Here is a 17,750-nt window from a genome sequence, read left to right on the forward strand (position 1 = left end):
CACCCTTTCTTTGGGGCACAAGAGAGGCTGGGAGTTGCACACCAACATTATTTTTTTTATTAGCAGTTGATTTTGGTGAGAATTTATATGCATGCCAATGTATTATTACGGCAAAATTATCATCCTACTTAGCTGTGATGGACCGTTTGACATTAATAATACCGTGATGCGACCTCTCATGTTTAATGCATACCCATGCCCTGTAAATGCACCTGGGTGGTGTGTTGTTTTTATGGGACCGCCTTGGCTTTAATCATTTTGACAGGCCTTATCATTAATAACAAGCCTCCTCCACACGCAGCTCACCTGTTGTGAAAATGGAATCGTGGGTGAAAACATCCAAAACACGATGCAAGTTTTATGGGCAGTGCAGAAACAATGCTCAGAGAGAGAAATAGAAAAAAAGGCAAGGCAAGCATGTGTTTATCAAGATGGATAGTTCAAGCAAGTTTTAAAGCAATACATTTTTGAGTGTCACACCGGTTATGTTGTTTGTGACTTGTATGAGATATAACCAACCCCCCACCCGTGCCACAGGTACAGGGTCATTCTGTGGAACACTCTGCGCACTTCTGCATTCTTCAATTTCGTGTAAAGCACTGAATTTACATGTTTTCCTTGGAAACATTTTTGATTTCCTAGTATACAGTATACAGAGTTAATGAAAGCTCTCTTTGTCTTAGCGACTTGCAGAAAACAGTTAGGCCTTGTACCACGATGCATGATACCCGCCAGCAAATCAGGTGGTCATCACAAACATTTGGTTTTACCCAGAAAATGATTGAACAATGAGCCCAAAATGTACAATATAAAAACCACATCTAAAAAATATCTCCCTGCATGTATTACAATGTCAAAATTCATTGCAGTGAAGCTAACTGGCTAGAAACTAGTATATGTTGATAGGTCTTTTTCCTTTGCAAGTGTAGTGACCCCGAAGTGTAAAGGCTTATCCTCTTGCAAGATGGTATCCGGACTGAATCTTCACAGAGAAACCCCATTTTATAAGTCGCTGCACACACACACACACACGCACACACACACGCGCACACACACACACACACACACACACACACACACACACACACACACACACACACACACACACACACACACACACAACCGACAAAAGCCATACTTTGACGAAGAAAATGGAAATATTAGGGGCAAGAGGAGGTGCTGCAGCTGTCTGCTCAGTTGTGCATGACATGATAAACATTGCGAGGCTTTTATCTGAGTGCTTTTCCCAAGATTCTCCTCACACGAGGGTGAGCAGTGAACAAGTCTGATACCATGTAAAAGGTTTGGAGCGCTTTAAAACCACCAGACTTCGCTTTGCAATTCTCAAAGCACCGGCAAACCGGACTGTGTTGCTTTCTCACCTCCCGTGTCATCAGCCACGGCATCTGGTGCTCTCATAAAATTGTGCCGCTGGCGACAGGTTTTACACAGGCATTTGCCCTGATTCATTAGGGGAAACTTAAATGGTGCGACATGCAATTGGCAAATGTTTCTAATGAAGCGCATCTTCTGCCATAGAATATTCACTAAAGTTAGATTTGACAGTTTTTACCTGGAAAGCCTTTAATATGATCAAGATGACTCTTACCACCTTCCCCTGCAAACAAACAAATGGCAACACGCGTGCATCTTCACCCACGCACATGCACCACACTGGCTTGATCGATGCATTGTGCTATATGAGAGCTGTGTGTGATGGGTTACCAGCAGGGGGATGGGTCAATGTGCTGCTGCTCGCTCTCTATCCGTCTCTCTGTGTATTCTCATATTCTCTCAAGCGCTGATAGCAGCAGCTTACTATACTGTTGCTGCACTGTATGAGACAATCTACATCTAACTTGGGGATTAGAGATCATCAACCTTATCCATTTAAACCTTACGCATGGTGGATTTTCACCAGCAGTTTTACATGCCGTACAGCTTCAGTGTCTCTGATCCTCTTGACCAGTCCACTGAAAACACAGAGGTGTACTGGAGAGGAAAAAAAGCGCTGGATAAGGTAAAGTAACACTTTGCTTCTATAATGACTTTTACTGGCTATTGGTTAATTTTACTTGATGGGAGGATCTCTTTTACTTCCATGTTTTACTCTTATTTACTGGTTACTTTCACCATGTATTCTACTGAAAATCAACAATATTAAGCAAACTTTCTAAGAGACCGAAAACTGTTTCAAGATAGTGTTCATGTAAAAACTGTATCTTGTGCAGTGACTCACGTTTAGCTCTCATTTAAGATATCATTTTCACCTCTTGATTACCAACAAAAAAATGTGCTTTTATCATAAAACAATATACAGTATTGTCAATATGAGCAGATCAGTGCTTAACATCACCCTAAGCTAGTCACCTGCCTGCTGTAGGTGTTGTCAGAAAAAGGGGCTGATGCTTTAACCATTGTCTCAACAATACAAGATTCTGTTTTATAACATTATTGTACGGTTTGAAATAGTTTTGAATGCATTTTAATATCTACTTAAACCGGCAGAATATCTAAAATAAATTAATTGGCAGACGGTGCACGGTCTCTCTCTCCCAAGCTTATTCTTATATCGATCCATTTGCTTTCCATGAACACAAACTTCGAATTAGCAATTTCTGAATGAACATGAATACATTTGAAGCTCCTAGCTCAGTCATGAAATGTTCATTACCAACGATACAGAGTGCAATTCACCTTCAGTGTGAATGCAGTCACTCTATATCAAATATGGAGTGTTTAAGCTTTCATGAGACAATGCTGTCCTGCCTAATGAGGGGAAGTAAGGGGCGATTGAGGGTTCCTCTGACGCACAAGGCTTCAGTGAGCACAGCAAGAGCCCCATGTGTGGATCTGACACACTGCATTCTCATGTGTACTTGAACCATTGTGCTGTGATATAGATGTGTATGCTTATGTATTTCGTTTTTACTCCATGAGAAACGCTGCATTATTCATTTCGAGAATCAAGTTTAATTAAATGTTAGGTGCTGTTTGTATATAATGATGTTTTATGCAAACACACTAAAAAATGTACAAAAATTCAGCCATAGCACATGCTAACATATCCCTCATGTACATGTGTTATGACTCAGATTCACTACTGCTCTTGTAGATTAACTACAGTACCATCATTCAGCTTAATTTTTGATTTCGCACTGCGAGTCAAGAGCGGACGAAGTTTCCAACATGTCCTTGTTCTCAAACTAATTATTAATGCAACACATAAGAGATGTCTGACAGTGTCTTCTGAAATTGACATGGCAGAGAGCACTGTTTCAACCTAGCAAACTTTCTATAATGTAGATCAGAGGCAGACAGGAAGTGGGATTACATAGGCTGTTGAATGCTGTTAATATTATGTGACTCAATGTGCACTCTTGATTCCATCACATTAACAGAACATAGAAATCCTCTTATAATCACTGCTACAGCAGGGCAATGGCCACACAGCAAAAAGAAGTCAATACAGCCATTTTCATTTAGAAATATCTCAACTTAATCACCTGTTTGATAAATATTTCTCAGTCATTTACAGTATAGCAATCATCGGGCACTATTTGTCTATTTTGACAGTTACATACTTGTGTCAATTGTTAAATGTTATGTTGCTTTCTTAGATGTGTTTGTAAAAAATCTCCAGCATCCTCTGTTGGCTCTGAAAATCAGATTCTTGCTCTAACCTAACTCTATGACGTCATAAAAAACAAAAACTAGCTCAATAATTCTGCATGAAGATCTCTTCAACAGCAAGTCTGTGTAACTGCTCTCCTAGTGCTCTTGGAACATGGATGAGTTTTATTTTCCATGTGGTAGGCTTTAGGGAAGAGAATACTTGTCCCATACCATTCCTAACTAAACATCTTGCAAAGGAAATGCATTACTAACAGCTTGATTTCTCCTCTCATCTGAGATTAAATATAAGGCTTGAAGAACTGAAAAGCTTGTGTCACGTATTTCACGTAAACAAAAAAGAAATCGGGGGCAGGTGCATAAACCAACAAAAACTAATAAGAAATATGCATTCTTTTCATTTTAATTCCTTGTGATTGGCTATATGTGCACAAGCCTCATTCCTTTTCCTACGGTTAGTCATGGATGTCTGTAGACAGCCTTAATCATCTCTTTGCATGTCTATACTGCCTATGCTAGGCTACTACTGAAAATAATGTGCAATTTTACCTTTTATGCTTCTTTGGCAAGCAATAACAGCTCTCATCACACTCAGCTGTGGCCATTTACAGCAGTGATATCAGTGCATCACTTGTATATATAGAACATCATTAAACATTCTTCACCATTAAACTTCAGAAAATGCTAATCTGTGATTTAGTTAACAGCACATGTGTATTTCACATACAGCTTTTTCTGAGCCTCAACCTCAGCAGCCTGCATGAGGCATGTACTTTACCTGGTGAGCTATTTATCAGCTTTATTAAAATACCATACTTTGGTTGTCTAACCTCCCTCCGGTAATGTTCGAAGTCAGATAATGTTTAGCAGGTATAATGTTTACCATGTTCACCATGGAGTGTTAGCATTCTAATATGTGCTAAGCTGCAGTAAACAAAGTACAGCTGAGGCTGATGGGAACTTCACTAATTATGCTGACATTTTGTTATAAACTGACGTATTGGACAAACTGAAATCTTGAGGGACCTGTAGGAATGATTCACTTAAGGTGATATTAACTCATCCTTGGATGAGTGGCACCAGAGGAAAAGTCACACGATCATCAAAGATGTATCCTCCACAGCCCATTACTGTTTCTGCAACATCTGAAAGAAATTAAATCGATAGTTATGCTGTCTGGACCAGTGTCCAACAGCCAGCTTACCAAAAGACAGACTGTGACATTGCAATCCATTTCTTGCTAATCAAAAATCATTAATATGCTGCCACATCTATTTTTTTTATATTTGTGCCCCCAGACATTTACTTGCTGATCATATTAAACACTCATTACATAATGCTGCAGAGTTCAGTGGGTCACATTGTCAGAGAGAGAGTCTAGTTTTGTATACAAGTGACTATTACTGCGCAGAAAGATCAGATACTGGTCGATGTGACATCTGTGTGCATATGTGGTTTTTGTAACAGAAATGGACGTGGAAAATGGATTCTATCGGCAAGTGGATGTCGAGGCCCATGCTCACTACATCGTTGCCTTCTTTGTCTTGGTGATTGGAACAGTTGGTGTTACCGGAAACGCCTTGGTCATGTATGCCTTTTTCTGGTAAGTGAAGGGGTGATGGCAAAGAATATGTTCTTCTGTCATTGTCAATTTCAGAGCCACATTATTTAGTCAGTTGTAAATTATTAGCGTTTTCTGTGGCCAAACAACTGTGAATAGAAAGTTAACCTACACCTCCTTTTTTCAATTTTAAAGACTGCACTAAAGGCATAAATTATAACCTTTCTTTCATTAAAGTGAGTAGACTTTTTTGTTCTACACAAACACTGATAAACCACATATACAGGAAGTAAAGCTGCTCTGCTGCTGACATGATGCTTCCATGACACAGTCAGCACTGACTTTAAGTTATTCTACAAGGGTAGATCCTTTTATGTATTTTTTTAGATGCAGAAATAAAAAATATAAAATAATTGTATAATAATAATAATATAAAAAGAGTTGTTCATCATTATTTGGCTTTTTTGTTTAAATATTATGCAGATCAAATTCAGAAGCAAAAAATAAGCATCAGCTAACTAATCTATTAATAGTTAATTTATCAAATTCTATTCCACTATGTTTATGATGGGCTTATCCCCAGGCCTTCAGTTATTACTGCCATGGGTTGGCATCCCATCTGGCAAACCAAAGTATCAGTATCTGACAAACTGGGGATGTGACTCAACAATCAGCTTTCATTCTCATCAGTCAAAGGGAACACATTTGGAAAGTCAGGGAGAAGGGTATGATTGGACTGTGGGAGCACACTGCTCTACTGTTCATGCTCTGTTCAAACTCCAAGACAAGAGAGTTCACAGAAGCGGTTTGCCTGAGGACTGTTCTGTTAATTAACACCACGCGGTCCCTTTGGTGGCATATTATCAGAGGTGGCAGGAGTCTTCAGAACTTCTTCTTAAAAAACATCCAGTGTGTAGGATTTAGGAGCAGAAATGTCATATGACATTGATATTCATGTTTTAATCAGTACATATTCAGTATTGATTGGTCCACAATGTCTCTACTGCCAAGAACAACCAAATAAAATCCTATCATATTTTTCGCGTTTTTAACTAGTAGTGGAGGGGGGATGTGCAGTTTGCTGAAATGTAGTGGAGTACAAGTATGAAGCAGCAGAAAATACTTAGTAAACAGTGAAGTTCAGTACTTAAGTATATGTACCACTTCTGCATATCCTAATATATATAATAGCAGTTTTGAGATATCTGATTGGATTCAGTTTAATTTGACCCTATAATACAGCATATCTAATTGATGATGATGGTTCTCAGTCATGCAGTTCATAGTAATACTAACTGCTATATCATACACAACTGGACATTTTTCTTGAAGACATTTCATCTCTAATCCAAGCCCGAGCTGCTGACCCAAAGCATCAGTATTTGATGATCTGGGGCTGAGACTCAACAAGCAACACTCTTTCTCCAAGAAGTTTCATTTTTTGCAATAAGCGGTTCATGTAAAACTTTCAACCCTGCACTGTACACTCTGCAGTGTTTGGGTTTTGCAGAGATTTCGAGCGCTGATAAGGGGAACAGTGTGTTTTTGCATTAGGAAACACAGATGTCACAATTGCAGCCGATAGCACAGCAGCCAGCAGGCATTCAATATCAGGATGCAGCTCATTGATTTTATATCTCTACTGGATAAATCAATGTATACATTCAATAATACAGTCAGCTACTATTAATTTAAATACAGTCAACACTGTGCCACCACCGAAAGCACATAAAGCTTAAAGGGATAGTTCAGTTTTTTTGAAGTGGGGTCATATATAGTACAGATTTATAGTCAGTCTGTTCCCTACCATAAATGCCAATCAGTGCAGCCTCAGTTTGTAGAACCTCCATACCGAGGTTCTACGGTCTGTGTCTGAAATTGTTAAGTTTCGTTTTGATCGAAAGTAAACAGAGTTGTGTGCATAAACCTCTCGTCCAGCAACCGGGCCTTGCACTGTATTTCGCCGCTCGCAGATCACCTGTTGCCCTAATGTGTAGGGATACAGAGGTTCTACGGCTGAGAAAATGTAGTGCCAAAAGAAAGGGCAGTCTGACGGCGATGTAAAGCAGTGTGAATTTTCTCTATACAATGTACACTTGAACTGATATAGATTTTTTTAGGTGAGCCTTGTTTTAGGTGGTTTATTTCTCTCTTTCTCTGGATCCTGTTCACTGTAGTACAAAGCTGAAAGTCTGGGCTGGGGAGGCTATCTGCTTCTCCAACGTGAGGCTGCGCTGATTGGCAATTACGTTAGGGAACAGATCGACTATAGATATGTACTTTATATGACCCCATTTTAAAAACCTCTCTGAAGCTCAGGGTAATCCAATCAACTAACATGTGCCCTATTATAATATACACTTATGTCTGACAAAATATTAAAAAACTTAAAATAATATGACAATTATTTTCGTTATTATTGTTTGGTCTACAAAAGCTCAGGGTAATCCAATCAACTAACATGTGCCCTATTATAATATACACTTATGTCTGACAAAATATTAAAAAATTAAAATAATATGACAATTATTTTCGTTATTATTGTTTGGTCTACAAAATGTCAAAAAAGTTGCAAAAGAGACCCCAAAGTGACATCTTTGCATGAAAAACTACTAGGTGTATTCACTCATTAATTGACTAATCATTACAGAGTGTATTGCAGCTAAATATTTTACGCATATATATTGTTTCTTTTTTAAATAAATGATTGGAAGAAACATGTGAATCATACGTATAAACACTGACAGTACATTATCTTCAGGTAAGAGATCATCCCATTATATTAACTTAACTGTAAGCCTGCATTATTGACTCTAGAGTCAACAAAGTACATACACTGGTCTGTATGTTACACACAGTATACAATATTGTATACTCATTGGTATGTACCATACCTGAGTGGTGTACTCCTGGGTATACAGTAGTCCACTGAATGCAGTAAAGGGCCAAGTGTTAGATAAAATCCTAAGCCTGACATGTTTTTTGCATTAAGGTCTAGCCTCCAGTGATACACAGCTAAGTCAAATGTTGCATCACTCGATTTCTACTCTAGTCACACTTGTTCAGTACACACCCACTCACCTGCATGTAGACACACAAATACACTCAAACCTATCTGTCTGGGCAATGTTTGCAACTGTTTTTTTTCATTTTTTCTACAGTCAGTGGGCAAAAGCAAGAGGGACAAACTTGAGCAAATAATATCATTGTTTCAATTCAGTCGACAAGTATGCATTCAACATCTGTGTCTCTATACTCATTATACCTTTTATTTAACACTAAATGAGTATGATGTAATAAATGAGAGTGCAAAATGCTCACTGACGCTCCACAGATGAACAACATCAAAGCCTGCTATAAGCATTTACCTAAGTCAGAACTAAATTTAGGTCATCTTCAGAGTTCAGTAGTTCACCAAATAGAGGAAAGCTCCACATTCTAATAGCCCTCCACCCTGCCCAGCACTGGGAGCTTGTTTCAGCATATGAAGTTGTTAGCTAGGATTTTCACACGGTTGCCAAAAGCCAGTCTGAGGTATATATGTGCGCAGTGAGCTACGGTATGCTAAGAAAAGCATATCAGATCCACACCAGTGCTGTACATCACAAGATGACCATCTGTGGCCACTGACTGAGCAGAAGCACTTTCAGCATCTGCTGTGCGCCCCACATGGACCAGTAGTTTCAAGCTCATTATTGTTAATAAACTTAATTCAGGTTTTAACAAGGTTTTCATGAAGCATGACTGTGAAAACAGCAGCATTTTCAGGTTGTCCTAAGAAATGCTTGTTGTAGTTGGCGGATGCAGAGTAGACATATTTCACAGGAGGAGTGGATTTTTCTGTTTGAGCTACATGTCCTGTCTGTTCAGTTTCTATTCTGGACAACTGTGAAGCAAACAGGTTTTTAAAAAGATCTGAGGGAAGACTGTGCCAAGTGAAGAATGCGGGTTCCCTGACTGATAAAATTAACACATGAATGTTGTGGAGTCAGCATCTAAAGGAATTTAACAATGGAATACAAATGATAATACAGGTATAAAAAAAAACAAAAAACTAAGCAAATCGTCTTCGCCAGTAAGACAACGCTACAGTTTTAACTCCTTAAACACAGCTTAAGCTGTTTCTTATAAGCTTGTTTTTTTTTTGTTAATGATATCTTGTTTTAGGAGGTGCTGCAGCCTCCTGTTAAAAAGCCACAGAAAATGACTTTCGTATATGGCACTACTTCACATCGTCAGTTTTACCTTTAACATGAAACATTGTTACTTTTGTAAACTGTCTATTTATTACCAATATACTTATAAGAGGTGAGGTGAGGTTGTAAAATACTTATGTATTACATTTCTTGAAGATTCAAGCAGTGCTCCTAAAATTTTCAGTAAGGATCACTAGTGATACTGATGGAAAAATAAGCCCAGCAAAAATCAGATCATTATATTTTTGTAAATATTTTTTTGAGTGAAAATAAATTGCAACAATAATCATTCTTGCTAAGATATCTGTGAAAATGATCGCTACATAAATGTGATTTTTCTTTTTTTTGCAAATCATTTTTTTTTAATTGCCCTCTAATGTTATGTTGGAGGACAATTCATCTTGTTCATTTACTGGAGCCAGCCAAATGTTTTGACAGACTACAGAAATCCCTTTGCTGCTCTCTACCCTATTAGTAGGTACAGAAGCTTGTGCTGGAGTCAGTAGCCCTTTTTACACAGCAACGCCGCATTATCTCCGGAGCAGTGGTTTGCCAATTCTCCGCTGATGGTGATTCACACAGAGCGAAGCATCTCTGCCTAAGACGAACCGCTGTGTAATTCACACAGAAAGCCAGTGCTGCAGCTCCTAAAGAGGCGTGACGGTACACGTTATGATGATGATGTCAGTGTGTTTTCTAGGTGTTTCCCCAGTGTCCCCCCTGTTGATTTACAATCACGGACAGTTTATAATCATATGGATGCTGTTATAATGTGTTGTGACTGAGATCCTGACCCACCAAGCATCCTGGAAAGTGACAGCTACATTTTTCGTGCTAAATTACATAATTACATAACTGCTATCAGTAAACTGGAACCTGTCTGACTCACTCGTGAGGAGGGAGGCTGTTTTCTGGGGGAAAGTTCACTTTAATCTCGGTCCGAACGGCCGACCATTGCAGTGATTTATTTTCATCACAGACACTTTGTGAGTTAAAGTTTTCTGCCAGTGACAGAAGCTGTTTTTCAGGCAAAAACGTGACTAACAGTCCGTAGGACAGGCGCTGCTCCACGTACAGCTGTGGTATTTTTTTTCCTCATATTGCAGACAGTTACAGTTACTATGTTACTTTGGGGTTGGTCATGTAACCTTGCTTTGTGGGAAATTTCTCTTTATTAAGTTAAGTGCGATTGACACCCCCCCCCCCCGATACTGCCTCCAGAGGCGGATCAGCGCCAGAACAAAATTTCACCATCTGAAACTGTCACACAGAGGATGATGTGGAGAATTGGCACAGGATTCCCACATGCAAACGGCAGTGTGAATGGGGCTCGTGATTTAATATAATGTCAATACTTGATTTTTTTTGGATATCCTCTCTGCATAAAAAAGGTGCAATATGTAATAATTTGCCCCCTGTTGAGTTCAGAATCCCAATCCCACTGCTGTCTTCTATTTATACATCTATGACTGTAGCTACTGTTAGCTTGTTAGCTCAATTAACAGTTATCAGTTTTCAGGCTGGGGATAGCTGTTCAGCATCCTAACTTCAGTAGTTAACACTGTACATAGCCATCTTTCACATCACTATTTCTTCACATACTAAGGACTGAAGATGCCTCTTGGATGAAAGGTGAAAAGTCCAGTTGCCTACGATATAGCATTTAGTATTACAATGACCTGGATGACTTAGAACATTCATCATCAATTAGATATGCTGTATTATAGTCGGTTTAAACTGAATCCAGACAGATATCCAATAGTGTACAACAAGATGGGTGAGCAAAAAAAGCATATTTATCTCAGCACAATAAATAGTTTGTGATTATGCTGAGAGGTCATGTTTGTATTTTAGATCGTCAACTGTTTTGGTTACTTGCAAATCAATTCTTGGAAGGATATCTTGTATAATCATGTGAGTATAAACAACATTCTGTTTTGTGGGATACTGAGCACTTTGGATTTTAGACTTTTCCAATCATTATGTGTTTCAGTGACAAGAAGCTAAGGACTCCCCCCAACTTTTTCATCATGAACCTTGCAGTCAGTGACTTCCTCATGGCAATCACACAGTCACCCATCTTCTTTGTAAACTCCCTTTACAAGGGGTGGATTTTTGGCGAAACAGGTAAACAGCCTTTTTTTTTCATTTTTAATTATACAATATGAGGTATGTATGAGATATAGTAAGCATTTATATGTATGACTTTGTTTTATGGCATCAAAATTGAATGCATAACAAAATGTTTCTCCTGTGTAATATTGAGGTTTTTAGTTTCTTAGAATTCTACCTAATAGGTGGATGCTGTTAATATATTTGGTCATGACAACTGTATATTAAACTGTAGGGAATGAGATAATAGCACTTAAAAGCAACCCTAACCCTAACCCTAACCCTGCAACAACATTGTAGGGATGACTACTGCTTCATTCAAAAAATACTTTAAAAATAGAATTTTTGATAAATTGCAATTTCATGCATTCATAACTTGCACATGTTATTCATAATCTCAAACCTGTAAATTAAATGTTTTCTTTATTCTTTTTCACCACAGGGTGCAAAATGTACGCCTTCTGTGGAGCTCTATTTGGAATCACTTCCATGATAAACCTTCTGGCCATCTCTATAGACCGCTACATCGTCATCACGAAGCCTTTGCAGGCCATAGGATGGACCTCCAAGAGACGCACTTGTCTCATTATCATCCTAGTCTGGCTGTACTCACTAGCCTGGAGCCTTGCACCACTTTTGGGCTGGAGTGAGTGACTTATTCGTTCACCTCCTTTACGCTTTTTAAAAAATAATGTAACCATACAATTTCCTTTTATCTGTCTTTGTTATTTTTTCTCTAAAGGTTCGTATATACCAGAGGGCCTGATGACCTCGTGCACATGGGACTACGTGACATCTACTCCTGCCAATAAAAGTTACACTTTGATGTTATGCTGCTTTGTGTTCTTTATCCCTCTGGGCATTATATCCTACTGTTATCTGTGCATGTTCCTGGCAATCCGTCATGCAAGCAGGTAAATCAAATTACAATTAATTACAAATGTAATTGCATATTATATATTGTAATGGTGGTTCATGCTTCATTCTCACGTCTCCGAGTTCGTCCTTGTTCTGGTTCTTTGTACAGAAGTATATTTTGTCTTTTTTTTTCTGAACCTGCCATTTCTTGCCTGTCCACTGGTAGCCACACTATGTTCTATGTCAGAAGCTGTTTCCCATTTCAGGGGTCAATTTTGAGGTCACAACCAAGTTACTATAGGATTTCCTTCATTATTTGCCTTTAAGGCAACTTCAACTATTACCTCAAAGGACCAGTGTGTAGGATTTAGGGAGATATTTTGGCAGAAATTGGGTATAATATTTATGATTATCTTGTCATTAGTGTTCAATCACCTAAAAATAAGAGTCTTTGTGTTTTTTTAAGCCTTGAATGAGCTCTTCATTAAGGGTGTTCAAATCCTCTTCATCCTGCCTTGGAATAGCAACAAGTGGAAAAAACAAAAAAATACTATGGAGCAAATAAGAAAAAAAAGCTCCCCTACATTCCCTGCCCCGTTTGTTAGGTTTTCTGCTTTGCCCTACTATAATTCATCTGGAGTTCCGTACGTGTCTCACTATCTCTGCATTCTGGTTTAGCAATTTTCAAAGGTAACAATCAGGCCCTAACAGAGCTAATGTTAGGAGGTCTGTCTGACATGCTATTTCCAAACAAAGACCCCAACTTAGTAACTGCGTTCTGGATGTTTACTGTAGAGAGAGTACAAGATGCTTTGTAAGATGTGATACTGTGGCAAAACTGGACAAAATATGACTGTTAAAAGAAAATAAGGGCTCGTTGATGAAGGCTCTCAGTCTCCCACATCATGGTAATTGTAAAGGCTGTATTGTAGGCAACCTGGCAGTCGTTGAGGTCACTTGCAGGTTGTTGACCCAAGTGGCCTTATATAGGTTGCTAGGGCTGATGAGCTCAGGTGTGTTTTTAGGCTGTCTGGTTAGGAAACCCAGTACTGCACTGTAATTGGGTTATAAGTAATGTCATAGGCCTCCAGAGAGTCATTCCATGTACAGCAGAGTCTTGACCTCAGGTCTAGCCAGAGCAACCCAGTGGAGGCAAGCTGGGTCCTGTATACAATACATAATAAAGATGCCCTGCAGTGCATACTTTGTCATTCTTGTTGGTTGATAATTGAGGATTATTGAATAATATATTTAAACATAAATGACAAGTTTTTAAATGTTATTTTGAGTAAATTTGTTGTTACATAAATTACATAAATTCATAGTAATATCAATCCAAAAATGAATGGCTAGATTAATCGATTATCACAGAAATAATTGATAAATAACGTTTCTTTTATTCCTTCCCTCTGCCCTAACAGAGATGTAGAGAAACTGGGGTCTCAGGTGAGGAAGTCAACCCTGATCCAGCAGCAGTCCATCAAGACTGAATGGAAGCTGGCCAAGATTGCCTTTGTGGTCATCATAGTGTTTGTGCTTTCCTGGTCGCCCTATGCATGCGTCACCCTCATCGCCTGGGCTGGGTAAATATACAGTATGACAAGGGCTTTTTATGATGCAATCATTTGTTCTGATAGTCTTCATGCAATTGTTATGTGCAAGCAGCAAGGCAGATTGCTGGTATTAAACATAAAAAATAAAGGATGCTCGATTGTTCATTTCAGCCATTAACTGTGAACCATATTCCACCACTTGCAGAACATTAGTAGAGAGGGCTTGATAAAATGCTATACAGTTCGTTGGTATTACAGTACCAATATTTTCACAGGTAATGTACAGTTCTACTCTTTAAAAATCGCATTACACTTTTCAGATATGGAAGCATCCTCAATCCCTATTCCAAAGCGGTCCCTGCGGTTATAGCCAAGGCCTCAGCCATCTACAACCCTTTTATCTATGCCATCATTCACTCTAAATACAGGTGAGTGCAGTCATCTGACTAATCAGTAATCTAAAATCAAAATTAACAAAGAGCTTGTGCTGAGAGGTTATTATTTATCAACAGGGACACTTTGGCAGAAAAGGTTCCCTGTCTACACTTCCTATCCCAGGCCCCCAGGAGGGACTGCATATCAGTGTCACAGAGCGAGTCCTCCTTCAGGGACTCAATGCTGAGCAGACAGTCATCACTCTCCAAAACCAAGTTTCAGAGAGTTTCCTCCATGTCTACAACGGACACGGTGAGTTTGGCTTTGGAACTTAGTTTAGGCGAAGCATCGTGTTCTTTAAGTGGTTTTCTGAGTTAGTCTTGAACCCGGTCTTGTCAGAGTGACAGAGTTGCCATTGTAGTCTATTGGTCAGCAAAAGTCACTGCTACATTGATTTAACATAGCTCTCAAAATAGCTGTTTGCATTCATGTTACCTTCCTTGTTGCCTCATTTCTCACATAAAAGAGTCCATAAAAAAATAAAAAAATAAAAAAATAAATAGATAGATAGATAGATAGATAGAAGAACTGTTAAGCAATGTCAGGTTGTTACAATATCAGAATTTCAAACTTTAATTCAATACTAGCATAAAAAAAAACAATATGCAAGACTCTTCCAAGAAAAATGGTCTTAAAATAGGAAACTGTTGTTTTTTTTTTTTAAACCTACACACAATGCTTTACAGATGCACTCACTGAACACCAACACATTCGTAAATCTGTAATATGAAAACATCTGTGCAGCCTTGGTAGGTGTTATATTTTTGTAGCTTTGGAATTTTAGAATCTGATGAACATGGATTTCCTTTTGCTTTAAACACACACACACACACACACACACACACACACACACACACACACACACACACACACACACACACAGTATCACGGTATAAGTATGTAATACCTCTGGCAAACTTATAGCAAAAGCAGAGGCTCAAATGTGGAATAAATATTATTCTCCTTACCTCCAATGGATATTTACTGCTTGCTTTGCTCAAGGAGTTCAGACCTTGAAAACGATAAAGAATTAGATTTATTAACACAAAGAGATCAATCATTGATAATTTGAGTAGTACCATCATTGCAAGACAAATGTAAGCTATCAGAGTCAACCTTGGAAATTCTTACCTTGATTTCCATATATCAACATGCATGCCTTGTAGCAGCTGTGGAGTGATGTGGAACTGGACCCTATTGGCCACTGTCTGAGATCAAGCTATTCCCTTGGAACTCTGAGGGACAAAGAATACAATTCACTTGCTAAGCAGACCAATGAACAGGGAAGCCAACGACAGGAAGAGGTAAGGTAGGTGCTCATCTTTATATTTGTAGATTTTACATTAGAACTCATTTCAAATTCAAGGGCTTTCAAAGCATAACATGTCATCACTATAATGTATTTTGAAAAAAGGCCGATGTCATGTGCATTACTTTTGTGTTTATTTAAATTCTGTCCTAGAGTCCCATCCCAGGGCGAGGTTCACTGAACAGATGTGACCACAACCTGTCGCCTGAGTCTTGTAACACAGTAATCCCTTCAGTCTGGGGGAGGAGAAGGGATGAGAATGCTGAATGCTGGAATAAAATGAAGAAACATGAAGATGACCCAGAGAAAAAGGGTCAACTCAAACAGAGAGAGGAACAGCAAGTCAAGAAGGAAATAGACGAGAAGGAGTCGCAGGTCCTCACCCAGCCAGACTTTCTAGATAATAATATTGAAAGGGTGCAATCCCAAGCCATTATCAGAATCAACTCAACTAGAGGCCTTCTAGACTATGGCTATTGTGAAGAACAACAAAGCACACGGAGAGAGCTGTTGCTCGATGTACAGCCTCTGGACTTAAGGCTCAACTATATGAGTCTGTGCAAAGATATCTCTCCCCAACACCAGGAAGCTAAATATTAAATGTGTTTATTTATGTATGTGGCTATGTGTTACAGGTCACAGCAGTTTGCAAAAAGTTTTTATTTGCTTAAGCTTTTATTCTAACTTTTGCCACAGAGTGCAACCAAGTACATTTGTTTAGAGGTTTTTTTGTGCAATTATACACGCTACTGTTTTTCGTCAGCAATCCTGACACATAACATATTAATGCTACCTTTTCTAAAATTATCAATACTATCTGAGTGGATTTTAACAGGAAAAAGGGTTCAAATTATCATGCACTTTTGTCAGAAAAGCCAAGAATGTACTGCATACAGAGAACAATAAATTTAAAAAATACCACAGTTATGATCAACTTGTAGTGAAGAGAACAAAGATTGTCTGTTTTTGGATTGTTTCTTGTGTATTTTCTGAGGAAGCTGATCATGGGTTTACTTTGTAATTCAGGCAGTTATCTACCAGCCTTGCTCATCTGAATGAGAACATTTGATTAGAATTTAATTTAGGCGTTTATGATGCTATTAGTGTGGTCATTATGTCAATAATGCAATGATGAGACATTGCAGAATTCGTTTTGATGTATGTATGACACTGTATATCAGTGTTTTTAGCAGGTTTTGTACATTGCTGACATTATGCGCTGTATCATGAGTTCAGGCACTTTAGTAATTATGCATTACAACCCAAGACTTTCATTAATTGTAGCTACTTTGGAAACATTTTATGTGTTTGGTCGCAAGTCATAAAGACACTTGACACTCTGATGTGCATTTACCATCATCTGTTATGATCATTATGAAAACATAACTATGAAATAATATTAGCAGCAGATGAGAAACTTTACACCATTTGCTTCTTTGATCATTGAGCATTTGTTGACCTTGAGGTTATTTTTATCTATTTTTTCATATATTAGAACAGTCAATCATAATCATCTGTTTATTTGTTTTGGGAAATAAAATTTGTATTTGGTTCTCAACACATTTTTGTGCACAATCTATTTATCTGTCATAGTGTTTATAATCTTACCATGTCATGGAACATAATTGTCTCTGATTCCTTTCACTGCAGAATAAGAGATAATCATTCTATTTTACTATTTCAGAGAAATGTGTCTTTATAACTTGCTATAGCTATGAAATCAGTTTCCTCTTTGATATACTGTTTTGAATTTGACAGTGGTGTTATGAAGTTTTATGATCTACAACTTGCACATAATAAACCTTGATATCAGGTGTCATGTACAATATAGTTATGCATAACATATTATTATAACATTTCAGTAGAGTCTGCATACTGTTTGGACATGCATTACTTGGCTTTCCAGAAGTATTACAACAAACTATGTATCATACATGAGCCTTCAGAACATATATAGTAGGTTATATATTGTGCTGTTCAGAAGCAGATGGAGGTGGATATTTTCCCCTCTAATCTCTTTTATTTTTAACCAACAAAATCCCATTTATGTTCTAATTGTCTGCCAGCATGTTCACATACTAGAGCGGCTAGAG

General features: G+C 38.2%; 2 protein-coding genes across 7 annotated transcripts in view; one reads left to right on the plus strand and one right to left on the minus strand.

Moving 5' to 3' along the window:
• The window catches only part of gdnfa (glial cell derived neurotrophic factor a), a 46,435-nt gene that overhangs the window by 24,963 nt on the left and 3,722 nt on the right, over positions 1 to 17,750 (minus strand). For 3 of the 6 annotated variants that reach the window (XM_037116225.1, XM_037116224.1, XM_037116223.1), the window contains exons 1-2: positions 15,480 to 15,622; positions 15,317 to 15,360 (exon numbers count right to left, since the gene is read on the minus strand). The gene's annotated coding sequence lies outside the window, so the exon portion shown is untranslated. Of the gene's footprint in view, positions 1 to 15,316; positions 15,361 to 15,479; positions 15,623 to 15,782; positions 15,952 to 17,750 lie in introns of those variants that run through there. The other 3 variants (XM_037116220.1, XM_037116222.1, XM_037116221.1) reach the window with 2 other exon arrangements.
• Positions 5,103 to 15,981, plus strand: opn4xa (opsin 4xa). The gene is made up of 9 exons (XM_037116219.1): positions 5,103 to 5,236; positions 11,384 to 11,517; positions 11,945 to 12,148; positions 12,245 to 12,416; positions 13,782 to 13,943; positions 14,234 to 14,341; positions 14,426 to 14,600; positions 15,515 to 15,657; positions 15,811 to 15,981. Exons 1-9 carry the CDS (start codon positions 5,103 to 5,105, stop codon positions 15,836 to 15,838), a joined length of 1,260 nt encoding a protein of 419 aa, XP_036972114.1. The 3' UTR covers positions 15,839 to 15,981.

This window comes from Acanthopagrus latus, chromosome 12 (assembly GCF_904848185.1).
Source record: "Acanthopagrus latus isolate v.2019 chromosome 12, fAcaLat1.1, whole genome shotgun sequence".
Lineage (NCBI taxonomy): Eukaryota > Metazoa > Chordata > Actinopteri > Spariformes > Sparidae > Acanthopagrus > Acanthopagrus latus.

Coding starts and splice junctions, on each gene's coding strand:
- opn4xa (XM_037116219.1), top strand. CDS start 5,103: ATGGACGTGGAAAATGGATTCTATCGGCAAGTGGATGTCGAGGCCCAT. Junction 5,237..11,383: donor GTCATGTATGCCTTTTTCTG/GTAAGTGAAGGG, acceptor TATGTGTTTCAG/TGACAAGAAGCTAAGGACTC. Junction 12,149..12,244: donor TGCACCACTTTTGGGCTGGA/GTGAGTGACTTA, acceptor TTTTCTCTAAAG/GTTCGTATATACCAGAGGGC.